The 27,352-nt window shown below is 40.5% G+C and overlaps 1 protein-coding gene across 5 annotated transcripts; it reads right to left on the reverse strand.

Annotated features, from left to right (window-relative positions):
• Positions 1 to 532: 532 nt before the first annotated feature.
• Positions 533 to 25,024, reverse strand: MFN1 (mitofusin 1). Of its 5 annotated transcripts, none has more exons than XM_035557305.2 (19): positions 24,915 to 25,024; positions 24,468 to 24,589; positions 23,525 to 23,660; positions 20,483 to 20,645; positions 19,696 to 19,820; positions 18,007 to 18,115; positions 15,116 to 15,223; positions 14,660 to 14,813; positions 14,472 to 14,539; positions 10,111 to 10,232; positions 8,496 to 8,622; positions 8,096 to 8,200; positions 7,074 to 7,176; positions 5,845 to 6,074; positions 5,182 to 5,337; positions 4,462 to 4,658; positions 2,959 to 3,093; positions 2,113 to 2,174; positions 533 to 1,643 (listed from the first exon to the last, which is right to left on the reverse strand). In XM_035557305.2, the coding sequence occupies exons 2-19, from the start codon at positions 24,580 to 24,582 to the stop codon at positions 1,627 to 1,629; spliced, it is 2,232 nt and encodes a 743-aa protein (XP_035413198.1). In that variant the 5' UTR covers positions 24,583 to 24,589; positions 24,915 to 25,024; the 3' UTR covers positions 533 to 1,626. The 5 variants fall into 5 exon arrangements, with proteins under 5 accessions (XP_035413198.1, XP_050568547.1, XP_035413199.1 ...); XM_050712590.1 differs by having other exon boundaries at positions 2,095 to 2,174; XM_035557306.2 differs by lacking the exon at positions 24,915 to 25,024 and adding an exon at positions 24,759 to 24,891.
• Between the last annotated feature and the right edge of the window lie 2,328 nt (positions 25,025 to 27,352).

A 27,352-nucleotide genomic window follows, 5' to 3' on the forward strand; every position in this document is an offset into this window, starting at 1 on the left:
ACCGATGTTGCTTTTGGTGAGCTTGTTGCAGTGACCTGCTGTGTATGCGCGTTGAACAGCAGAATGTTACGCAAGTAATTTGCCCTTATGAACAAATGATTAAGGTGATTTTTTTCCCCTCAAAGGACTGTGGCTTTCTTTTTTTTCAGCCTAAGAAAGAGGCTGAATAAACTCAAGGGCCTGCTAATACTACAATAAAGGGAGCTGGAAGTTAGCCACCAGTCCTGGAGTGGAAAAACTAGGCTTTACTACATTTACTCATTCTTAATATCAGAATTCCTGTTACACAGCGCTGCTCTCTTAAGGAGCAGCCATTTTCCAGTTCTGCATTTTGTCAAGTCTGTAGCGCTAATTATTTTCTCCAAACCCCCAAATACAATGCACAGCTTGCTTGTCTGCTGGAGGAAAAAAAAACCTTAAACCTTAACCTCAAAATTTGTAGGTTTTGTCCTATAGTGTACACATGGAAAACATGGAAACAGTGGCATGACTTTTCACATTTGAGACAGCTGTCAAATAATTTTACTAGAGCAAAGGGGGACAGCATTTTTTTAATAAATAATTGTAGAACACATGCATTTAAAGTTTTATCTTCATACAATGTCCATTAAAAAATGCTCCAGAAAAGAGCATTAATACATATCTGTAACCTCATATACAAGAAGGCTGGGCTGTTAATCATTTTCATATTTCACAGTTTCCCTCAGAGAACCTGAGACACCATGCATACTGCTAAAGACAGTTTCAAAACAGCCATGCTTCCGCTAGCACAGTCAAAAACAAACACCAAAATACATCATGGTGGAAACAGTGTTCTTAGTCTTCAAATTACTAATAACCTACCTCTCCAGCATTAGCTTTTAAAATGTATTTCCTTTTAGGATAGCCCTTTTTACCGGAAAATAGCAAATCCCTACCTCTTAGTTTTGAATTGCTATTACTCATTCGTAAGTATTTCATTTAGTCACATTAATACTTCCATAAAAATATATAAATATTCTGAAAAGGCTTTCTCTTTCAAAATAAGTTATTTTTAAAAAGTCTGGTTAGAAAAAATGAAGGTGTTAAGTGATTACCGATGTCAGCAGCAATTTTAAGAGGCTTTGCACTGCTGGGGGTGAGCAATGGTAAAACCACTCGAACGTACCTGTCATAGGTCTCACCTAGAAGACCTCTGCGCTACGGCAGAGCCAAGGAGCTGTTCAGGACACTACATGAGTAAAAACTGTCGAGCCCAGCCTCCACCTGCTCTGTGAATGCAGCAGCACGAGCCCAGCACCTGAGGCTTCCCCCCCAACACGCACAAGTTGAGCCCAGACCCCTGGCTACGCTACTTCTTTGCTGCTAGCGTGGTGACACCACCGACCTGCAGCTCACCTGCATGCGGGTTCCAGTAGTGCTCTCAGAAGCAAGTGACCCTTCCACCACTTTACCAACTGTGTTTACTTCGACTTCATCAATGCCACCTTACCTAAATGCAGTAGCCAGCAGGGAAACTGGAGCCCACTGCATTTCGCTAGTGAATGCTCTACAGTTTATCATCTTTCATTTCCATTCAAAGAAGAGGAACCGCTTCACAACAAAATTTCACTCGCTTTCAGAACAGACAAGAGTCCTTTCCCCATGCTAGACTTTGTACTTCCCTTCAATAAAACACAAAAACAAAACAACCGTAAGTGAAAGAGCAGCATCCTTCCTCCCTGGCTATTCCTCATCAACTGGTAACAGGAGACAATGATAACAGTGTTAAGTTTTCTCTCCCTGCAGAAACTCCTCCTGGATGCCAGGAAGTGAGTGCCACTGCTAAATATTAATGAAAACCAAAAGGGATATGGGTTTTTATTGTCAAGTGCCCAAAGAAATTTAGTGTTTAAAGATAATTTTTAACCCAAAATCTGCAAAAACAAACATAACACTCTTAAGTCCCACAGCTCTTCAGTTTGGTTCACCATCAGAGTTCAAAACAAGTTCTATGATAATTAAGAAGTGTAATCAAAGTAACATTAAAAATATAATCATTTCATGCAACTCCACAGAGAAGTGTCATCTGTAAAATTTCTACTTTGTCCTACAAAGGATCACCGGGAAAGTTACCAATGATATTTTATTTACTCTTTTGAAGGAAGTGTTTTGTAAAGCGATCTAGTTCGTTCTCAAGGTGAATGGCTTTATTTCTGTAAAACAAACAAAAGCAGTGAATTCAGGTCAGTGCAGCACCATCACAAGATATATCAAGTGTTTGATTTCTATTCCTGAAACCCACAGCGCTGAGAAAACCTGGTCAGAGCCCTGCACGTTGCAAGTGCAGGACCAGGCCAGGCAGCGTAAGGCCGCGAGCTATCTGCCACGCGTTGCTTCTTCCCCCAGGTTTCCCCGGGACTGCCCTGGTACCAGGACCTTTCCCACCCCCAGCATTTAACCCGGGAGAGGTTCTGCAGCGACAGGCAGGCGCTCAGCACTGTTCCTCACACCACCCACTCAGGCCATTCTTGCAGCACTAGGCATTGATCTGATCGAGCTCTTCAGAGCCCGAGATCCAAGGGGCAGCCCGCAGCAGGGACAGGTTACAGCAGGGAGAAAACAACCTGAGGCTAAGGGTGAGGCTGCTCCTGAGTCCCTAAACCACTCATTGCTGGTAATTTCTGTTCTGTAAACACCTGCTGCTGGTAATAAAAGAAAAACGGTATCAAACTGAGTGGCTCGATGCAGTGTGGCTGCTCCTATGGGAAGGGTTCTTGGGGAAGGTGCCACAGACACATTCTTGCTGTCTCCCATACAATACAGTAAGGTAAAGATTGACTAGAAGAGTATTCTGGGAGCTTTGCTCAGCCACCTAGCTATAGGGCGCATACCCTTCTGCCCCCGTGACGACCTCACTTTCAGGCTGAAGTAACAGCAAGCACCAACCTCACAGAGACCAGCAGGAATCGGCTCTCGGCCAGTCACACCCAGACTTACCGTAGTTGCTTGGAGCTGCTCTGAATGTTCTCCAGCTGATCTATTTCTTTGGAAAGCCTATCGATTTCTTTTTCCAGGTTTTTCTGGGTAATATCCACCTGCTGACAGAGCCGAGCAAAAGTAGTTGCCATTTCCCTAAAGGAAAAACAAGTTTGTAGTCAGAGTTTACAGATGCCTGCCACAAAAATAATACATGATAAATCGCAGCACTGCAGCGTGTGTAGAACACAGCAATCAAAGTCTCCAGCTGCCAGGAAGATTACAGAACAGCAGAAATCAGGAGAATTACGTATTTCTCAAATTTAAAAAGTAACCTTGAACATAAAAATGTCCCTCAGTCTATGCCAACATCACACCTGGCAATTTTTCATCGAGTATCTACAGGTATTGAGTCTGAGACTGGGACTGCCAGGAACACGTGCTGGAGCAGCCAAGTGCTCTCTCATGCAACAGCCCGTGCCATACTGAGTGCGCTGCTCACGAGGGGCACGTGAGCACTTTGCAGGGCGAGGTGAGCATGAGAAGTGCCCCAGACTTGCAGGGACACCCCGTCCTACTCGCCTCTTCGGTCCTGTGTTCCCAAGCTAGGGCCCAAGACTCAAACAAAGGAAAAAACAAAACGACAACAAAACGCTGACACCACCCCAGGACAGCAAGTAGGCTCTCCCATAGAGGAGACATCTTCTGATCTCTACTTCACCTCACTGGAGCACTGGTTTGAGTCCAGCTCGTCCATGTCCTCACAGAGACACAATGCTGCTGGACACGGGGATGATTCTCTTTCCTCATCTGAAGCTGAGCTTTGTATTAGTAAAGCATTGCCTGGGCTACACAGGAGAGGTGTTCTGCACCCTGCTGGTTAGAGGTCTCATTTAGCAGGCCTACTCTGCTGAAATAACAACTGCATCAAAACAAACTCTTTCAACAGGGCAGGCTGAGGGAGCCAATCACCCAATGTTACAGAGACAGGTGGAAAAGCATTTGGCAAAGACACAAAAAACTTTGAACAGTTCAGAAGGTCTCTGAAGTTCCTCTTCTGCGGAGCAGAAGAGCCAGGACCAGCTGCTTAAAACCTGGCCATACCAACATCTGAGGCAGAAAACAGAACAAATGCTCACAATTAAACCGACTCTGGGCTCACAGTCTTAAGTGTATTCAGTGCTAATCTCAAAGCAGACAAATTCAGCCTCCGCTAGAACCGAGCTAAGTCCCATGTCTTTGCAGTAAAGCGTTGCACAGAGTCAAAGACTAATTCTCACATGCAAACATATACACGAAGAGGCATGCACTACCCTTTTCAGGCACTAAAATTTCACACTCTAGGAACTCCCTCCTAAAAATATTGTGGGTGTCCCTCAAGATAAATGCCAAGGGACCCTAAAGCTGCAAGGACATTCCGCTGCCTCCCCACACCACACACAGCCAATGCCCACCCCGGTGCCAACCCCTACGGCACCGACAGTTTCCTACCTGGGTGACTGGCAGCGCCGCTCTCATACTTACTGTTGCACCTGATGGCTGCAGTTCGCACTCGTAAGACTGACGATCATCTGCAGCTTTTCGGTAGCATAGTTCACAAACTGCTGCTTAAAGGCTCTCTCTTTTGCTTTAGTGGTCCAAGTTAGCCTCTCATAGAGATATAATAACCCATACATACTTAGGGAAAGAGAGATGAGCTTCCAGCCTACTGTTCTCCAGATCTGGAAAAGAAGACTCATTAATGTGAGAGTTGCCCTATAGAATGCAATCAGTACCAGGACTACAAAGAAATCTATTTCCGCCCATTTTTGTGTCATCTTCATGGCCCTTTCACCAGGTTAGCTTGGGAAATGTATTACTGTAGAGCAATACAGCTATACCCAAATAAGCTGATACCCTGCTGGCACGGGGCCTCACAGAAGCTTCACTGCTTTCTAATGAAGGAGGAAGGAGAAAGTAAAGCTCCCACCAATTCCAAACTACCTAAGGCACCATCAAATCATCCTGCAATTCAGAAACTGAACACAGAGAGATGGAATACAGCATGTGTCCAACTACACTCAGAGTACTTAGAGCGATTTTCTCACTACAAACTGATTCCTCATACCCAGTGTACTCATCTGGCCCAGCTGCCAATAAGCCATTACGTGCTTCACGCTGCACGCTACAAAACCCCACACAGAAGAGAACGGCCTCATCTTTGCCATCACTTCCAGGACGGTGAATGGTACTAAGACTACTTGCCACTCCGCCAACAACGATGATGCTCATAGAGGTCCGTGATGTCAGTGAAGCTAAACTCATTACCAAAGGAACCATAAAATCATCCTGTGGTGCGTTCTCTGGAGTTAGGGCAGGAAGACTGGCAGCAGACGGGGTGGTAGCTAAAGGACGAGGGATCTAGAAGAGTGGAATAAAGCAGCCTGAGTAAAAAGCATCACGGGACTACACAGCAGATTGTTTTTATTTTGTTTTCATATATTCAGGATTTGATTTATTTAAAGGGAACTTTTCAGCACAGAGATCTGCTCCTGGTAAGCAATGGAGGTTCTGAGAATTCCTTTTCAAATGGGGACCAGGTTGGAATAATATTTCTATCTGGAACTGGCTCTGCTGTTAGAATCCCAAAGTTACAAATAAAAAGGTTAACCAGAGGGTTCAATCCAAAGGAAAACAGAACTTGGATAACATCTGCAGAAAGTTTAGGAACGGTTTTTTGTTCCCTTTTAACCCTGAATATAATCAAATAAAAACAACCCTCACCAAAAGTATTTCACACAACAGGGCTAGGGGAAAGTAGCAGCAAGCAGGTAAACAGTAGAAGCAAATAAAAAAAATAATAAAAATCAATATATTCTCGTTAAGGTAAAACAAGGCACTTGTCAGCCTAGTCTCTGAAACACTCACTGGTAAGTTTGGATCTGCTAGTCCCAGTAGTACTCTCTGAGCATGTTTAGGACCCAAGAAACGGTTTACAAGTGAAGTCCATCCCAAGGAAAAGTGGAACATGATATCCTCTTGGAAATCCGCACAGAGACTATGACAGTTTAGATCATAGCTAAGGTCAAACCTCCTGCATGGAATTAGCAAGTGGAGCTGATTCTGAGAACCAGAAGGCAACAACGGTTTCAGATTTTCTAAAAATGAAATAGAAGAATAAACATGAGTTAACACTGAAAGCTTCAGCATATTCACAAGTAGAATCCTTGCACTGCTGACTAGCTTTGTGAACTACCAAGAATCTAAACTGACTTTTTTTTTTTAAAAAAAAAAAAACAAAAAAAAACAGTAAGGAAAAAAAAACATCAGAGGGCATTTTAGCAGTCTCGATCCTAACAGAGCAGGCAATTTATTGCTCTGATAAAACAGCCACATAAAATCAATGTGTAGAGGAAGCACCACGGGAAAAAATAAACAAATTAACTAAAAGACCTCTAACTCTGGTCAAAAGATAAGGATGGAGTAAGCCTGTTGGTGGCACCATACAGAAAAGGCATTGTTATGGAGTAAGATAAGGCGGCTTCATGTAATTCGGTGATCTTGCTCTGAATCTTTTATTACCGGAAACAGATCAGAGCAGAAGAAATGGGTATGCAATAAAGTTATTACCAAAACAAACCCAACACCTCAAAAACACAGAGTGACAAATACAGGACTGTACCACAAAGGTTTTGTGAAACTACCCTTGTTTTGTACTCAGAATCTGGAGGGACCCAGAGAAAAGACTGTACTGTAAAACCATTATCTGTTAATTAGCATATTTGATAAATCTGTTGTGGAAGCCAAAAGTATAAATGGGTTTACATGAGGACTAGGCAAGTTCCCAGAGGACAGGTTTATTATTACTTGCTTAAACCCTTAATTCAGATGCAGTATTCTGGTTCAGAAGTCCCTCAGCTGGGGATGGATCATTCTATTTACCCTGGCTCATTATTTTTCTCCCCAGGCAGCTGTGCTGGTTAATACCAGAGACAAGGTACTGAGCTAAATACACAGTCTTCATTTAGGATGGTTTTTCCTTTACCATGTTTTAGTGTTAACATTCAATCATGATCAGAAAGAATTTTTTTAAAGCACATTTTCTTAAATTATCTTCCTCTAAACAAAAAGTCAACATTTTGTCTTCCACATGTTACCAATCATCTCCTGCTGTGACTGATGCATTGACTGATTGACTTCACTGGAGCAACGATCAGCCAGGTTCTTTCCCAAACCATCTTCTATATGTTTGTTGAGTTCCTGAAGTTTTAGAAAGAACATTATACAGTTCAGAAACATGTTAAACACTAAGTGTTATTATTTGCAGTGGCAAGAAAAGCAGGTTACCATGAAGATACCCTACTTTTCAGCACATTGTGACTGAAAATCTAATTAAAGTGACACAAGGAGGAATTCTCTAGGCTTGTTGTCTTGAAAAGGCCTATGGAAAAGCCTGTATTTTCAATATAAATGTGACAGTGAGGAGCATACCACCAGCATACGTCAGAGCATTTCCTGTCATCATTTGATGGGAGGCGATTTCACTGGTCTACGCAGAGATAAGCCAATCCCATCAACGACTACGAAGGTCTGCTCTGGACATTTTGCAGAGCTAAGACAGGGCAGAACATCTTAGAAACACAGCATTCCCAGGTGATCAACAAGGTTGAAACAGGTGGGAGTTATGACAATGATTGGCAGCAAAGTCTGAGCAAAAGAGGCAAATGACTAAACTTACAGGTGTACGCTCTTTTAAAATACTAAGTCTGAGCAGGAAATTTTAGACTAGTATTTAATGAAAACTATTTGTTTTTTGTTTTTCTTTCTACAAAGCTTTTTGAAAAAAGTAATATCAAGTGTCAGATATTTGCACACTCCTTTTATTTTTTGATTTATTTCATTTTAGGAGCGGTGAAAATTGTTTATGTAAGGTCTTAATACAAATGAAGACAAAATCAGCATTCCAGTGAATTAGTTTTAATTATGACTAGTAAAAAGATGGTTGAAAAAAATTCTTTCTATAGACAAAGCAGAAAATATTTTCAACCTGTTGTGGTTTTAAGTAAACATATATGCATGGCATAAAGTAAAAATTATGTAGTGCTTAAATGAAGCATCACATAAAATGATATGCAAATTATACAAAGAGCCTGGCTTCAAACCTCGCAAGAAAACTTACTGTCTTATAGAGCTTCAACACTTGAGGAGAAGGGTGAAAATCTGAATAAAATTCATCAACTAAAACGGAAAGTCTGCAAATCTCATCGGTCATGGCAGAGGAGACCTGAAAGACAAAACAATAGTGCTTTTCCTACCTTTTCCAGCCAGAGTGAAAAAAAACCAAACAATTCAATTACCTGACATTCAGGAAGGACTGTCATTTTCTTTTTCTTTCTTTTGAAAAGGCACATGCTACACATCTGATTAGTGTTAGTAGAAAACTGGATATAATTCATCCCTCTTACAGAAACAAACCCACCTGATCAACCAGGCTTCCTACCAATTAAACTGGAATTTAAAGAAGGGAAATAAATCTCTTCCTTGCTTGACTATAAAACTGTCCTCTTTGTATTACTTACTTTATTTTCTACTTCCTCAGTTACACGCTTGATTTTTTCCTTAGTATCTTCCGTCAAAATGTTCAGCTGATTTCGAACAAAGTCCAACCGATCCTTCTGATCTTCTCGCTCTTCCATTGAATGGACTCTTAACAGAGCAGAAAGGAAATCACCATCACCAGCAGGTATTCTCCCCAAAATGAAGCAAGCATGTATCGTCAGGCATGAACCATCTAGCTTATGGTTTACTGACAGCCAAAGAGAATCCAAAGTCACAGTGGCTGAACAAAGCAAAGACACTATTTCAGAACGACTGAAATTTAGGCATTAAATTTACAGGTGTATTTAAAGGCTGCATTGATTGAACATAATGCCAATGACTGGGTTTTGATATATCTTAAAAAGCGGCATTTGGAGTTGGAATCATTGCCTTTGTACATAAGTACAACTAAATAAAGAGGTACGAGAAAAAAGGGCCTTTAATAATTAGCCTTTCCTGACCTTTAAAAGAAAAAAAGAGAGAAATCTGGTCAAACTTCTAACCGTCCTACTGCTGCTCACCAGCATCACTCAACTATTCCTTAACAATGACGTGAGGGGGGGCAGCAGAAACTAACCTTGTCACAAACAACTCTCTTCAGAAGTCCTGGACCTACCATTTAAGTAAAAATTGCTTAAAATCTAGAGCAGTTACATCTTGAAGGATGATCAGTAACATCAAATGACAACTCAAACTAGGAGGGGTCACTACACAGGTTTTGGCAGGTCAACTGACAGATTTAAGTAGGTATCAGAATATTTTCCAACAGTCTCACAGCATGTTTTCATAGCATCTGACAAAGTGAGACAAGCTAATATGTAAACACGCGATTTGTAGATGCTGATATACTCAGGAAGATGAATGTTTGACAGGCACAGTGGGGTCTGTTGGAACAAAGACACACTATTAACAGACAGAAAGGAGGTGGATGGAAAGGATTAAACACAACAGCAAGTTCACTGTGTACAAGAGAGATGAGAGGTAGGAATAAAAGTGAGGAAAAAACATACTCATGAAAATCTAAAAGAACATATGAAAACACAAGAAAGATGAGCTACTATCATAAGCACTAAAAGGATCACATAAGCAAAGAGAGAAAAAAAAGATATTTAAGGATACAATCTGACAAGGGCCAGAGGCAAAGCCTCTGTTAGCATGGGCTCTTCCCATCACTTATGGTATTTTTACCACTTGAAAATTAGAGCCTCCCATATAGTTGCTCAGTATTACTGTAAAGAAAAATCTATAGGCAATGCAGGCCCAAACATCGCTGCTGAGATGCTGGATACAACTAGAAAAAACTTTTGATTTCAAATAGTTTTGAAAAAAGATTGGAAAACCCCCAGACTGCAAATCAGTAACAAGGAATAACAAAGTAAACCAAGAGTCCGATACAGAAGTCCCAGACTCTGGGCAAGAGGGAGCAGTGCAGGTGAACAGTAGTGAGACTGACACGCCAGAGAAATTCTTTATTTCTTACCAACAGAGAAAAGCGAATTTTACAGTCCATAATGGCCCAAGGAAACCACCAGCACAGAAATGGCTCCTTAGAGGATCTGGAGAAACCACAACCAACCAGCCCTCCAACCCACCTACCTTTTCTCTGCTGCTGCTACGTTTATGGCGTCCATAATGTTTTTCACAGTATCTATTATCTGTTTAGCTCTGATAGTGTGCTGTTCAAACTTGGTTTTCACGGCTGACTGCGAGATACACTCCTGCGAGGGGCCCAAGCCACAACACATTACTGCAATTCCATACCAACACTTTCTGGAATTTCTGTCAGAAAGCACTTGCTGCTACTACCATGAACTTAAACCCATGGGAAATAAAAAGAGAGAAAGTGTATAGAAATCAAAACAGAACAGAACTGAAATCTCAAAGTAATCTACAGCAGCAAATCTGTACCTTCATGTTCATTCACAGTAATGTGCATAGGTTTTTTGTTTAAAATAAATAAATAATGGAAACAGAAAAAGCAAACTCAGATGTCTACATAAGATAAACCTAGCTCTTCTGAAAAATTTCCAAGCTATCCCTTTAGAGTTACGAATCTCTAACACAAATGTTGGCAATATTCCTAGCTTGAGGTTTTTTTGTTCGTTTGTTTTTGATAATAAATATTCTTAGCTTCCAGTAGCACTTCAGTGTCAATACAAATTTTACATGCTTATGTCATACTGACTCTCCAGGCAAAAATACACAATTAGGAATAAGAAACAAGGATTATCTCACAACACAGAAAAGTTGCTAAGTAGTCCTTAAAATATTAGCTCCTTCACAGATTATTGAAGTGTTAGGCACATCAGCAGAAAATGCTCTAAAGTGAGAATTTCTATCAATCTGCAACTTCCAACATCGTACAGCAATTCAGAAGTTACAGAGCACCAACTGAAAAGATATGCAAATGTTCGATCTGAGCAAAAGCAAATCAATTGCTGTAAACCGTAAATTAAGACTTCTTAGACTTTTTTAAAGCACCTGCACATCATGAGTTACGTAGCCAATAAATGGTGCTGGAGCTCAAGCTGCACTAGGTCACAAAACAGCAGCATCTTCTGTATTCAGGGGAAGGAAAGCAAGCATCTAGTTTCTTTGCATCAGATCTGGTTTTTGTTGGTGGTGGTGTTTTGTTTTTTGTTTGTTAATTGCTTTTAATCTGTGGATGCACCTTTCGGAGCATAAACAGCATTTAGGCTGCTTTCAAAAGATTTGCCTATGACCTTAGCATACGCTGTAAAAACAAATTTCAGCTAACTACAAATAATAGATCAAAGCAAAATAAACAAAATGGGTGAACTATATTCCCTGTTCCTCGATGAAGCAGATCTAGAAATCAGCAATGAAAGGCCAGAGTTTCAGAAATATCAGCACATTGTTAGAGCTAGACTAGACACAGAGGAAAGTCTTCCCAACATTAGTATGTGGTAGATAAAAGGACGACAGTCACTCACAACACAACCAGAAAATCCAAGTTAGAGCACTAGGAAAAACACAGAGGTTAATTATACGACTGGAAAAGGTAAGAGGAGGACAGTAACATTTTTGCTGATAGTTTGTAAATAAACATTTACTGAAATAAAGATAAAAGCTGTGCTTCAATAGCATAATCAAAACCAGCTACCTTCCAGCCAACTTCCAGTACAGCAAGAGAGTCTTTTAGCACACAGCCTGCTATAATCCCTTACAGTGTTAGGGAAGGATTCAGCGGTAGCACACTAATTCAGGCTGTGTTACTGACTCCAAATTACAGCTGGAATTATTATTCTGCCCTGCCTCCCTCTTTCTCACACCATTTCTGTTAGCAGGTTTGTGAAGCAGCTTGACAACCACCACAACCTGAGGCACACTGGCTTTTGTTTTCATCTGGAATATCCACTAAAGACTACTACATGTAGTGAACGATACAAGCCCTTTTTTGGGTCATTTTGATAAGGCATTTCTATGTATCTCATCGTAAAATTTCAGATAAAAGAATAAATATACACAAACTGCTTTCCATTATTCCACGGCATAAGATTTCAGAATCTCCTAGTGTGGCCCAAAGCTTAAGACTGCACACTTTTCTTCTTTGTTGTGTGTTAATATAACTGGGATTCAGTAACAGCACTTCGTAAAGCTGCTAAATGAATTTCTAAAATCTTAATTTCACCCCCGCTTCCAACAGGCATTTCCAGTATTGCCTGGACCACATTAAATTCTGGCCACTTTTTCTTTTAGCAAGTTTAACCATCCCGTGCTTTGCAGAAAAACGTTACGTTTATTTTTGGGATGCCTTTTGCCTTCACACAGAAGTCTACATAAAGGTAGTTAGAAGCCTTTCAAAAATGGTCCAAATTTTCCTAGTATCATGGCAGGCTAGCACTGAAGGGTTGCTTCTAGACTCTCTGAGATTCCAGCAATACTAAGCTCCTACCAGTCTCAGGAAGGACAGGCTTTCCCATTGGGGAACTGGTACTAAAATCCCGAATCTGGGAGTACTGGAGAAGTAACAGTTCCTCCTCTCAGCACACGTGGAAAAGACGAAGAAGCTGGCCAGTTTTTAATGCAGTGAAGACAAAAATCAGGGTGAGAAAACCCAGCAGGAACAAACCCAGCAGACAGTCAGTGGGAACAAGCGGACAGGTGCATAAATGAGGTGAGGAGACAGCTTAGAGATGTGACCTGGATGAAAGAGCATAACAGGCGTGGGAAGTCTGAGCAGGGCACCCGAACAGGGGTAAGGAGCAAAGGGCAAGAAAGACAGACTGAGGCAGGGAAGGTTAATTGTTGACAAGAACAGACAGAAGCATCCCCGCTCTCGCCCCTTCCCTTTCACAGACTGGAGTGTAATCCGCGATTCTTGGGGCCTGCAGCTCCTCTGTCAGGAAATAGAAGTAAATCCAAAAGGCTTTAGCCAGAACTGCTTAGGCTGTACTCACAGCTAAAAAGCATCGAAATTTCGGCTAGCAATGCGTAAAGCATGGTATCAAGTAGGATTTTGTTCCCAGACTGAACACAGAAAATTCTACGTGATGTACAACATTTTTGTTAATACATGACCTAGTGCTGGTAAACATCAGCACATTTTTTTTATCAGTGACTTTATCAGCTCAAGTGCCAGTAATTTGAGAGTTAGATCTGAAGATTTCAGAGCTGGTAAACCACTTAAGTATCAGCCTTGATTGATAAGCAAATTAAATGCCATTATAACTTAGGAAACTGCCCACATAACTGTAACTATAAGAGACTGTAGGAAAAAAAGTGCAAAAATACATTGTGGTAATTGAGTTATAAGCTTAATTTCCACTTTCTTTCCTACTGAAGTTTCCTACTATAATTCTAGGGATGAAAATTGCAAACAAAAATGCATGTTTGGCTACAACTAGTAGTTGCACTACAAAAACAAGAAATTTAGTGTCTCATGGACTCGTGTCCTGCCTTATTCTGAAATTATCATTTCAGCAACTCAGTCATCTACCACAAGAGCATGGATAAGGACTGAATGTAAACTTTAGTCTGACATTTTCTTCCTTTTTGCAAGTTTTAATAAGGTCAAATGTGCTTCTTTGTAACGAGAGAAAAAAAATATATTTTTTTTAAAGGTAATTTGATTTTTAAATATACAGAACAAGAAATTACTGGTTGAGGCATGCAAGAGCAGTCTCTAGCATTTGCTGGATAGAAGTTGCAGTCATACCTTTCAAGCTCACGTTGCATGATATGTGCCAAGACCCCCCCACAGAACAATCGAGGCATATCCAAGATGCCACCTTAAGATAACCAAGAATGGCTTTAGAGTTACCACATTCCGCAAGACAAATGGAGTCTATCACACAGAAATCAACTGATTGTCTGGCGAGACCTACTTCCGAAGCAAGTGAAAACTCCAGCTATGAATGCAGCTAAACTGAGGGTGAAGGGTGGCTTCTATACAGCAACGAGGATGCAGAAATAGCGTTAGTGTTCAGAGTATCAGAACTAAGAGGTAGATAATGATGATAATTTTAAAACTCTGGCTTTAAAAATGCAAGTAAATATTTAGTTTTACATTAGTGAAACACAATACCTTAATACTGTTCGAGTCCTGAATTACAGTAATTAATTACACTGCAACAAATTCAGACTAAGGCTTACTGTGCAGCAAAAACTTCTACCAGCTACTGGCCATAAACCATTAAGAGCACACTCTCTTTTTGTATCTTTTAGACTGTATCGGTATTGAGATCTCCAAACATGAGCTTAAAGTCCAGTTTTGATCCCTTCTCTCATGAAACAATACTTCTTTCTAACCTGCTATTCGAGGTGAGAACTCATGAACAGAGATGAAAGATAAAGCAAGGCTGTCACACGGTTTCAAAACCTGACACTCCTTCACTTGTTCACACTGGTAACGTTCAGTAAAATTAAGCTAAGCATAAACAAAAGTTACCTTTGCATCAACAAAAGAGGTAGTCTAAAAAGGCCATCATAAATACCTCAAATATCTGCTCAAAATTTTGAAATTCCTGGAATCTTGCTTGAAATCCTTCAGCAAGTGCTCCACCTGTGAAACAAAACAGACCATAAGGAAGAGAAAAACACAATAACAATGACTGTATCTTAAATGTTTATCAAGTTTTATGATTTTTTTTGTACTTGAGGAAAAGTGAGAGTTCTTACATACCACCCTCTGGCATCCCTTGGGCCTTCTGTCTCCTGGCACTCAGAACTTCTTTTGCTGAAACAAAAAAGATGCGATTCCTCGCTTCTACGGGATCAATAACTTTGAGCTCATCAACTAGAAAAGTCAGGCAGCGCTCCATGTGCTGCCTACGCACCTGAGGAAAAGGTAAAAAGCTCATGACAAAAAGGTAAAAATTGAGCTGTTGTCAAATCAAAACGTCAGAGCTGCACTACCATTACAAAACTAAAAGGCAATACAAAGACGACGTTTGAATTGGACCAGCAAGTTATTTCCATTTTCTGATCTAATAACTTACCCTGTTACTATAACACAAAGCTGGCGTTTTCATTTTAATACCTGTATTACCAAGGCAATTTAGCATGCTTCATGCATGTGCAGGTCTTTTTTTTTTAATATACAAAAATCATTCCGAATAAGAGCCATCAAGTCACTTACATCTTCCATATATTCTGGTTCTGATGCAGAGGCATCCCATCTATTGTTCAGGATGAAGATGTTTGGTTTAGAAAGTCGTTCGTTCACTTTATGGAAAAAATGCTTTTCCTAAGAATTAAAACACAAACAGAAAACTTCCCAGACATCCAAAACAGTCGTGCATTCTTCTGTAACAGATTCTGAATATAAACAAGTTTTTTTTTAGAGATTCATGTTAAAAATAATTCATTAGCATTAAAACCCACAGATAATCAACACAAAGAAGGCTTATGTTAGTTCAAAAGTCATTAAGTATCTTAAAACTGATGCCAATGCTAAGAATTGACATAAATTAGCTGCCGTTAATTTCTCTAAAAGTAGGTACAATTAATAAAACTTTCAAAACAAGTATTTTAGAAAACACTGGAACAACAAAAAAAATCTATTCTTCTACAAATCTGTCACATCACTTGCTTTCTCTCTTTTTTTTTTTCCTTCTGCTTTCACTCTTACAAAACTTTATCTCCTTCGACTCTTCTAGCTTTCTATTAAATTCGTTAGCAATTGCGTGATACACTCACAGTATTTGTTGGGGAAGAGAAAGGGAAAAAGCACACAAACGTTACTGTATTTCCTTTTTTTTTTTTTTTTTTTTTTTTTTTTAAGTAAGATGCCTGGATAAAACTGATGTCTTCCTTTTCTGTATGTACTACCAACATGCTCTTCTCCATCCCACCAAATTTCGTTTCTACACCCATAAACTATATTCTTCATCTCTAATTATAATCTGGTTGAAGCTTGAACTACAGGTTAGTTAGATTTCCTGTTTGAATTGCATTTTATGGCTTGAGCCACAGGAAAAAGCCATTTCTAAGATGGAAACATTCAGCAAGAAAACAAGCATGTGCTTGAAAATATAATTTAGGTCCCTTTCTTGTACCTACCACCCATCATTGCTATTTGCGGGGTAAAAACCATGATGGAGTGAATCCGCGCTCAGCACAGCTGAAGCAGAAAAGATCTCTGCTGTCGTAAGAGTTTTGAACCTGCAGCAGGACACCATCACATGTTCTGGACACCATGCTGGAAATATGCCAGTCTCCATCATTTGGGGAGTAAGTATGTGCAAACAAGATTACTGACGCAGAAATGAGAACTTAGTTTAAAGCGAATTTATGAGGGAATATCAGAAAAATCACGTTTATGCAGAGAACGTGTGGCTGTATAGCAGCTGCCAATTATTCTCAAACCTGTTACAGCAAAAGGTAAAAATAATGCCTAAGCAGGATGAGAACATGATTACCATATGTTTCACCTGAAGGATAAACTTGTGTAGGCAAAGAAAGAAATTACCGTTTGCCACAATGCAAAGCAAAATGCAAATGCTTCAGAGCAGTTATACAATTGTTAAAGGCAACTTTGTGTCTACCAAGCTGAAAAATGAAAATTTAATAAAAGGAGAAAAAATAACCGTTCGCTCAGTTATTTAAGGTGCTCAAGTCGCCTTAAGACCACAACTAAGATCTACTTCCTTCCCCTCCAATACACACCCTGGACACCAGTCATCTCTAATTGCATCATTCAGTCATCATTCTAACAGCAAAAAGGTGCTCAGCATTAAATGAGGGTTTAGAGGCACGACAATTCAAAAAAAAAAAAATCAAGAGCTTTATGCTTCAAAGAAATTGCAAAACTACAGGCCAAAAAGTGCCCTTCGTGTAGCATAACAGAAAAGATACAGCCACAGTTGTGCCAAACCCTGTCTTTGCCTTGAATATTGCCAAAATTCTCTTTTTTTCTTTTAAGTCAGATCTCTTTCGTATTTAAGTCTTCGTGGATTTAGATCAGAAACTGGAGTTGGTTGTCTTTAAACTCACGTTCTCAGATTTCTACTCAACTGTTCTAATTTGCTGGAACGCAAGGAAACACTGTCTGCACATTCAGATCCTTATTGCATTAAAACTGCCTCAATAATTAGAAAGCTCAAACACTAAATGTCAGAACTATGCTCAGAACAACGATGAGCATTTTATTTGTCTACAGGAAGCTTAATAAAAATCTCCAAGATTTCCCAATAGTGTTGCACAACATCATGGCAGTCGCTCTATTAACACAGAAACCAGTAACACAGAAGCCTTATACTGAAATTGTTTGCATTCATAATACTTATAAAAGTTTAGTCAAAACTGGAGATCACTATAAAATTAAAGCAAATCCCTGGGCAGATTTTAAATATCAAAACAGCACACTTGGCCACCTTATACGCTCTCTTTCTGAAAGTCATATAATATTCAGGCTGCAAGGTGTACAGAGGTCTTCTCTATCTTGAAACAAGGCTTTATAGAACAAAAATGTTAAAACATCCTCAGCTATTCCGTTAAACAAGACCGCTTATGGCTAGCATCTTCATATGGAGAAACACGCAGTCCTACAAGGGCAACCTGTAGCACTTGTCCTCAACACAACGTATATTGAGGGAATTCACCGTCTTCTGAGACAAGAACATGAGGAACAAGAAAGAAATTTCCTTAACCTACTTCGTGTATATTCACGAACTTCTGGATGCGAAATACTTTGTAATTTATTTCTTTGGTAATACAAACAAATGTCTTTAGCTGATAAATATGGACAAACTGGAAAACAAGAGAAATGCTACAGCCATTTATCAAAAGGGAAACTGAAAGGACAAATTTCATGCTCAAGTCAGAGCAGGCAAACCTGGTAAAAACCAGGTTCTCTTTTCCCTAAGGAGCGATACACGTTGTTTCCTGCCTCGCAACCCCACATCCTATTCACAATATCCACCTGCAGCGCTTCGTGGAGCTTCTGTCAAGGACTAACAGCAGCCTTTCAGTTAGGGAACTGCTGAATATTTAAACGAAGAACTAATGTAAAATCGTTGCACACCATACCGTGTTCATGAGAGTCGATTCAGAATTGGCAACCAAGACAAACACATCAGCATCTAAGCAGAATTTGTCAATCCAACTGTCGAGCTCTGTAGTGACATCTGTGCCAGGGCTGTGGAGAATAGAGACCACAAACTTGTATTTATCCATCAAAGGAGTAATTCATCTTTAGAAACAGATGAAAATAGATTGGGATTGCCTCAGAACCTTATTATAAGTTACGAATTTTTATATCTTTAGTCTAATGCTTAATTTGAGCTTAAGGCAAACAAAGAAAAAATTCATTACCATTTAGCGTATCACCCATTAGACCATCTACTCATTACAAGATGCAGTTTAATGAATAAATGTGCAGATCATAATAGCTAAAAAAGTGACAGGCAGTCTGTCAAAAATCCAGGCGGTCTCACAGAATGGTCTTCCTCCCCATATCCCATGTTTAGTTTGTAATTAAAAAGGACAGTTGTTCATTAAATATTTTTCCATTAATAAAGGCCTAATTAAATTTATAGATCTATGCACAGCTTGCATAATATAGTGACAATTAAAATGAAATTAGGACTATAATGCTGTCAATTTTTCAAAACTAAGTAGAATATGATCATTATGTCAAGTTTGCAACTGCTCAATTATTTCTGGTTCAAATTTGCTTTATTTAAAAGGCGATTTTCTTCTTACAAGTACCGGTTCTCTTAGATTTCAGGTTGTTTTCTTTTCTCTTAACATTTCACCTTTAGCAACCAAGACTGTGCAGAACAAATCATGTCTTGTATCATACCTAAGCAAGGATCACTTCTGGGCTTCCAGTACACCTCTGCTATGCAGATGTCCCCAAGGAAATAGCACAACTGCATAAGCTCAGAAGCCCATCAGTACGTCAAACAAAGCAGCACCAGCCTGTGCCAGCCAGGCTGGCGTTATTACTGACGTAAGAGTTTGCACCCGAGAAACACTGACAACCTCCAGTGATTTCAAAGGTGCAAGATTAGAGATGCAACAAAAAGCCCTACTTGCAAGTTCACTCATAAGAATAGAATCTCTATTACATTCACATAGTAGGTATAGATCACCTGGCAATCTGAAAAAAATGTTTTACCAGTTTATATCTCAGAGAGGCCTGGAATACTGACATTTGACACAGATAAATCAAATCTTTCAGAATTCTTTTATACCCAAACAATGGGAAATGTAATCCCAACACGTGGGCACACAGAACTGACAACAATTCTGTTTTGAGGGCACTCAAAACTGGGATTTTTACTGGGATATGTAGGTACAGCAACTCTTAAAAGAAGCTTTAAGATATGAAGTCCAGAGCGCTTACACTTCACGTGATCAGTACGAAGCACTTAAGGGCAGGGAATGTGCAAAAGGTTTACAGTTGCTGCAACAACCCTATGCATGCTCCCATAGTGTTTGTTTTAAAAGTGGCAGTATGCTCAGCCAAAAGCTGGTCCTTTATACAGCTGATCACAAGACACCTGTGTGTTCCAACTGCTGCAATGCCAACAGCAGTGGAGCGATGACAGGCAGCACTATATACAGAAGAACAAACTCTGGACTCTTGCAATAAAAAAAAAAAGCCTCTCAATAATTTTGCAGCCTAATAAGCAAACAGTAAACCAGTCTTTTTTATAAATATTACAGTGGGTTATTTATTTGAGAAAGTCTTTATTAGAACAGAGAACATACCTGTCCACTAAAACCAAATCATCTCTCAGCAGGGCACACTTCGACTTGGGCCAAAAGACATGGACAAGACAGCCAGCTTTCAAATCTTTATCCATGTGAAGTGCATGAGCAAGCTGATTGACTGTCTATAAAGAGCATAAAGAGAGAAGACAAACATGCAATATGCACCACAAACGAGTCTGTAAACAACCCTAATTTGGTTCTCAAGCAAACCTGTCAAACTGGGTAACAGAGTTCATACTTAGGGTGAATATTTGTTAAATTTTATTTTTTTTTAAACCTCTTCAGACTCACTGCCATCTAAAGAACGAGTCGTGCTTTGAAAACCAAACAGGAGTTTCATTGCAGCCACAAAGGGGTACTCCTTACAGGGCTAGGATTTGCGATACTGAGAGCTGGCATAAATTTGCCTCAGAGGTTTAACACATCAACGTGAGCAATTAAATAAGGTAAGCGCCGTAAGGCCAAATGAGAGCAATGTTCCTAATCTTCAGCAAGTAACAGAACTTACTGACAGTCTGTAAAAATAGATCTCTCAAAATAAGCTATGCCACAAGGAGACACACACTAGTTATTTTCCTTGAAATATCCAGGAAAAATTTTGAAGTAGAACATTTTCATTTATTAGTTACTCCCTCCTGAATAAGAACTTAAAAATACGTAATGAGTTAGCCTTATACTTTCATTAGACTTGAAACTGTTGTTAATAGACGGGTCTTTGGAGAAATGGTTACCGTGATAAGCACTGAAATAATTCAAAATCACAGAAGTCATTCAAAAACTCTACCTTGACACTCTTTTTTTCATCAGATCCTTCTGTCATAAGATAAGCCTTGTCTCCATCAGTCCCTTCCACGCTGAGGAAGCAGTTAGTTGTATGGCCAATCCCACTGGGAAGCACCTTATCCCACAGCATGGCATTAATGACCGAACTTTTCCCACTGCTTGTTCTAGAGGGAAAGAAAATAGCAGCACTTTGAGCAGAGTACAGCAGCATTAAACATACCTTTGTTTTGACCTGAATGTGCCCCCTTTAACCGCATTAGACCCACATTTTGCAAGCTGTTTGGAGCGATTGGGCATCAAGCCAGTACAGCACAGCTTGCCAGAAAAGAGCAGAAAGTGCAGGAAAAGTTCAACTGAATAGCAATTCCAAAAATCTTTCTTGATATCAACACTGCCTACCTGCAAGAAAGCAAATTGCCATTTGCATAACTCACACGAGCTGAACAAGCCCAACCTGTACCCGGAAGCATGCCTTTATCTGCCATACCTGAATCTACATGAGGGATTTGTAAAAACAAACAAAACAGTGGTTCAACTTTTGCTGCACCAGAAGAAGCATCTAGCCTAAAATGATGCCTTTGATCAATTTAAAGCAACTGCTAAAAAACAGCACCGTGTCCCACATAAGGGGGCAGCGTGCCCGTTCCTTTGTGCCAGCACTGGCAGTCCTCCAGAGAAGAACTGACTGAAAACCTGCGTAGCGTTTTGGGCAGAATCGTGTTTTGATCAGGTAACTATTCCACATGCCTCTCACAGCAAAGCTAAGGGAATTCCAGGGATGCCCGAGAAGGACATGAAGAAAAGGTTGCATGACAGGGGCAGAGGAGGACCACACTCTACAGCGCCATCAGCAGTGGCTCCTTAAAATGCCTGTGCCATTACCACCTCAGTAACTTCATCCGCTGCCTTCAGGAAACATTTGTCCTGTACCACTCAGGAGGGAACCACTGCTTCTGATATTGCCCTCTAAGCATTAGATGTGGTGTAAAAGTATCACTGTCTGGGAAGTCTCATCGCAGCCAACAGGGACAGCTCAGAACAATGTAACTGACAATAACCTCAGCCTAATGAAGATCTCCAAAGGAAGACGTGAAGCGACGTGCAAAAAATAAAAATTCAGATTTATTTCTCACTTGTAACCCTTATCATGCAAACTCTGATTTTAATCATGAAACTTAGTCTTGTCCTTATTTCAGAAGGCAAAAAACAAATTAACCAAAATCTTACTGATCACACGGAACTATTCAGCAACTCATCAACTCCGTTAGAACTTGAAGTTCTCAGCAATGCCCTACTTTGCACTAACCCCCTTCCCCTCACCCACAGAGACTTGAGGCTTAACTCTTACACAACGGTACGAGGCAAGCGTGGACTGTAATTCATTTCTGGAGCTACTTCGGTGCTCATTGTACAACAGCTTACAAATGTATTCAGAACGTCAGAGGGGGAGTTAAGGTTAATTCTCTTATTATTATTATTATTATTCTCTAATTACCTTAATTCTCTCTTTCCTGCACTGAACTTGCAAAAGCATCTTTTAACGAGTATCACAACTTGTAAACGTATTCAACTTTTAACTTGTGAAATGTCAGGGCTGAGATAAAAACTATTTATTTATCCCAGATCCTTTTACTGTTTTTCTTTAAATAGCTGAACCATTATTAGCAAAGTGAGGGTACAACCACTGCTAAACACATTTTTTCCAATACTATTACAAAATTTTAAAAATCAGAACATGAAGAGTCATATTCCAGAAAATACATGTAACCACATGCTAAATTTAAGCACAGGAAAAAAAAATAAAAATAAAAAATTTCCTGAAGCAAACTGGTCTAACAGACACCAGGCTAATCAGTCACACACAAGCATTTGAAAACACTGGAACCTTAATCTCTTGGAAGGATTTCGCTCTCTAACATATGACTTTGCATTCAGTAAGGCTGATTTTCAGCCTATTTCTACACTATCCAAAATTTGTAAGAAGAGAATTGCACAATGTGTGGAACACAGACATTTATTAGAAGCGTTAAGACTCAGTGAAAACTTCAAACCTCTCCACTATGATGAGAGCGAAAAGCAAAACACAGCACAACTAAAAGCAAACAGAGAGACACAAAACTTCAGTGCTTTGGGTCCAAGAACCTGACAGCACTTCTATAAAAAAAAAAACTTTGTACGTAGCAACACATTCTGGGGTGCAACAAAACTTCTCTCTTTAACTCCCCATTTTTCTGCAATGAACAATAAAAGATACAGCTAAAATGATCCCAAGGTGACCAAAGTTAAAAAAAAAAAAAAAAAAAAAAACAAAACTAATTGTTATATTTTTTTATTTTTAAAACTGAAGTTAAATTAAAAATCTATAACTTTGGAAGTGTTACCTAAATATGCAAAAGATTTGATACTCAGTTTGTAATAATACCACCAAGGACGTTGAACTAGAACTTTTCCTAGTTAGTAATTCAGGACAGCAGAAATTCATATTATGTTCAGATTTATCTGTAAGCCGTATAACGCACTGTTACTATTATTCCTAATAATCATCACACAGACCTATCAAACCAATGACACAACCAGCAAGGCAAGTCTCTCTAACAGTCTATTTTTCTTCAGTTGCTTATATGTAGAAACATAAACAGCTCAAAGTTTAGTTTTCAGTACTTACAATAAACATAAACAAAAGTTGTTAACAGCAACAGTCCAGTAAACAAACAAAATCACCATGTTAAAAAAAAAAACATTGTGAAGAAGACAACTCACATCTTCTTAAGTCAAATAATGGCTCTAAAAAATAATTTTTTAAATAGTTTATCAATAAAAACATGCGACAAGACACACCTAATTCAGTTACACAAACATCGCAAGATGGCATCAAAGAAACCTTTAGCACCAGTTGGGTAAGAGTGAGCATGTTTTTACGTATTATATTTCAAATGACAATCCTGTAATGAAAAACTAATTCCAGTGCATATAACCTACAAACATTAAGCTCTGAAAGAGAAGAAGAGAGATCAAATTAAGTTGTGGTAATTTCATTCATTACCTGCCAAAAAATGCCACTTTCATGTGTCTCCGTGAAAGCACCTCACCGATGACTGCTAGCTTCTTTTTATATGCCTGTATTGTTGCTAGTTCATCTTCCGTTGCTATATGTTCAAGCTCTGGGTTCCTGTAGGTTGCTACACATAGAAAAAAAAAACAGATTACATGCTTTTGGACACAAGATCTCGATTATCAGTACCTCACATGCTGAAGATCTGGCTAAATTTTTATTATACAGTGGTAAAACAAAACGAACAAAACCCTTTTACAGAACCCGGTATTAGACCCTGTCATTTGGCAGGTCCACACAGCACCTGTGAAATCATGACAAATCACCGCAGGTGAATCTACAGTCTAACTGCCGAAAATAAAACTGATCACGACAGCACCTCATGATTTGAACAACCCTTTCAGCACACCAGGCCGTGTTCACACGCTTTCCGATTTGCCCCGTTCTATGAAGCCCGCCTCCAGAAATCAAGGCCAGGACCTGTTGCCCAGTGAGGCTGGGCTGTCCTCTCACCGCAGAGCTTGCTGGGGCCATGAGCAACCAGATCTGTGTGGCAACACGCGCGCCTCCATGCTGCTAAAACTTGAGAGGGTGTAACCGTGGGTTCTTTGCGCCATATCGTGTCGATCCGCCTTCCTACTGAATAATGGGAAAGCCTGTTTGCCCTTTTTTCCTACACGAAGAGGTGGTTCAGCTTTGACCCCCATGGAAAGCAGGCCAAGCTACCTGCCACACAATGTAGATTTTATTAGATGCAACCATCCTAAGTGCTGCTGCTAGCATGAGATAAAAACATTAAATGAAAATATGATTCTTTCTGAAGGCGTACGTTTACCTGAACAGCACACGGAGGTGTACGGTAACACACACTGCACTACTGTAAAGTAAATTCAAGGCAATAGACCAGGTCACTGCGTTGAAGGTGGAAACTAACCTTCCACAAAAGTCGCTCCTTCGGTGACATAGTCCAGCAGCTGGTCGAAGATGGCAGTAATGGTTTTCTTCGCCAGCACGAAGTGCTTCAGCGGAGACACAGCAGCTTCTGCCATCGTGTAACTGCGGGGAAAGTCACGCGAAAGTGACCAGAACACCCGGGAGCACCCGTGTCAGCGCAAAGCCACGCGTGTTCCCACCCGATAATTCCAACTAAAAAAAGACACGACCAAAGGAGCGCACCGAGGGGCACCGACCGCTCGCTCACGCCGTCCCCGCGACGAGCCCTTACCCCCGGGCACCGCCACAGCAAGGACAGCCCCAACGCGGAGCGCTGTCCCGGAGCCCAGGGGTCACCCCGCGGCACGGCGCTGCCGCCCCCGGCCGCCTGCAGGTCACAGCCTCCGCCCGCCCTCAGGCCCAGCCCCGGGCCCGGCCCCGCCGTTACCTGGCAACCGCCGCGCCGCCCGCGGGGCCCCCGCTCCGCCACCGCCTCCCGCCCCGCCGCCACCGGGCCGCGCGCGGGCAGCGCTTCCGCTTCCGCCCGCTCCCGGATCCGCCGGTGAGGGGCGTGGCGGCCATTTTTAGTAAGGGGCGGGCGGGGCGGCGGCCGCCATCTTCGGGTAGGGCGTCGGGGGGCGGCCGGGCGCGAAATGGAGACGGGGGTGGGCTGAGGGGGCGGCCTGCCGCGCTCCTCACGGCTGACAGGGTTTATTTTTTTTCCTCCGTTTTATTCAATTTCATTTTATTTTATTTCATTTCTTTCTTTATTTTTTGTGGTCAGAACCAGGCTATGGCTCAGGTTTGGCCACTTGCCCTTGCCAGCCTCAGTTTGGGACTTCTGTACCCAAAAGGTGCCCCGAGTTATAAGCCAGGTCCCCTGAAAAGCGCGATAGGAATCCAAGGCAAAAGAAAGGAGCCCTGGCTGTGGGCCCTGCGTACTGTCAGCACCGTGGTTTAATCAGTCAGCTGCCAGCTAAAATGACAAACGCCAGAGTTGTTCCCAGAGTTCCAAGCACTGGAAATTTATACACGTGATACATCGCCATAAGAGAGCACAGGAAAATAGGAACAGCCACAAACAACAATGAAAATCAGTGACGCTTAATAAACGCTGTGGAGAATACATTAGAGAATTACTCATCCGTTGTATTTAAGTTCCTGCAATAATTCCAGGGATTTTAGTTTTGAAGTCCCCAGAATCTTCTGCATAAAGAACTTCCCCTGTTCGGTACCAAACATGGTCCCAGAAGCTGAGATGCTCGATGTACCTTTAAACCAAAGGCTCAAACACAGAAAAGGAAATAAAAATTACTTCCAAAACCCGTGCTGTGATTTTGGATATCTTCTAGTTAGCTGCCACTGCAGCAGAGGAACCTTGCAGGTATCAGTATAAAAAACTGCTGAATTTGACACACACTTATTGAGCATCCCAAAGAAAAACCTGTATTGACACACTTCTGATTTCTACAGTTAATGTCTCTAATTCAGGACTCAGATTAAGTGCTCAAGCCATAAGGTTTTGAGAAGACTTCAACCTCTGGCAGTGCTCCTGTGCTCCAAGTTCACCCCGATGCACCACGCCTGACCTTCCACCTGCACACTTCATATAAATAAACCCAACTCTTCTAATTCACAGCTACCACATAGTGCCCTCACTGGGTACAATGTGCCTTCCCTACACGTACGGTCCTTCCTTTCAGCACTCCGACTTCTAGACACACTCCACTCAATACCTGTTTTTTTCTTCTACTGCCTTTCTTGTTTCAGCACACTGGTCACATGGAAGCAAGTATCCTTCGTATTTGCATTCCTGCTAATGTAAAATGAGACCACCTGCCCACATAAATTTCCATCTACTTTGATAGATTAAAGAAGCAAACCTAACGTTACTCCCTAATTTGTAAAATCCATGCTAAGTCAAACTTTAATATATTTCCTAACTAGACACTGTGTGCATTTTAGTTAGGAGTTTGTCTTCAAAACATGCCTATGGCATGTTTTCATTCCCATTTTAGAGACCAGAAATTGACACAACTTAAAAGTTGACATGAACTACCGAGGAGTCAAAACACAAATTTTCTGTCACAGGCTCCATACTTTTACAAAAGAGCCTTTTCTGTGAGGAAAATACAGCTTTCCGGCATGGCACACTGTGCTGGTCTGCGCAGACACACACATTTCTTCAGCCTTTTTTTTTTTTTTTTTTTTTAAAAATGTCTTTCCCACAGGACTCTAACAGAAGAACCAGCACTCCCCAGCCCTTTATCCCCGTATGAGCAAAATTAACCTTCCATATATAAAATAATTCTCGTTAGTATTTTGTTAACTATATTATTGCTACCATATTAAGCCAGCCATGATGAATGAGCTCAAAATAGGAAATTAGCAATTCTACTACAGACAGTGTCATTCTCTATACAATGAACTGAAATACAGTTAGGATACAATCAGGTTGTCCTTTTCAACAATTACATGTAAGATTTGGTACTAAATCAGCATTTCAAAATGATGAAAATGGTCTTGCTCCTACAAAGCAACAAGTGCTACCCGGCTAGTTTTCAGAATTTCTAGAAATACTTCTCCAGAAATCAGGACTTCCATAAACTGACTATATAGCCAATTTTTATAGCTTTAAAAATTCAATGTGAAAGCCCTTGCACACCTGGAAGCTGATAACACCAAATCTCACCAGTCAAGAAATGTTTTATACATTAATTATATCTATACAACGCTCGCATTAGACAATCTTACATTACAAATTTACAAGCAATACAGAAATGTAAACTCCACCACTATTTTATGGGTTATTTCACTCCGATAACTAGCACAATCTAAATGACCTCACCCTTATTATCTGTCCAACTATCAGTCACTCAAAAATAC

Source organism: Cygnus atratus, chromosome 9, assembly GCF_013377495.2.
Source record: "Cygnus atratus isolate AKBS03 ecotype Queensland, Australia chromosome 9, CAtr_DNAZoo_HiC_assembly, whole genome shotgun sequence".
In the NCBI taxonomy this organism is placed as follows: domain Eukaryota; kingdom Metazoa; phylum Chordata; class Aves; order Anseriformes; family Anatidae; genus Cygnus; species Cygnus atratus.

Excerpts from the sequence above, each read along its gene's own strand:
- MFN1 (XM_035557305.2), bottom strand. The coding sequence starts at position 24,582 with ATGGCAGAAGCTGCTGTGTCTCCGCTGAAGCACTTCGTGCTGGCGAAG. Across the intron at positions 15,224-18,006 it reads AATCGACTCTCATGAACACG|GAAAAGCATTTTTTCCATAA; the intron begins GTATGGTGTGCA and ends TTTAATTCTTAG. Across the intron at positions 8,623-10,110 it reads GTAGCAGCAGCAGAGAAAAG|AGTCCATTCAATGGAAGAGC; the intron begins GTAGGTGGGTTG and ends TGCTCTGTTAAG.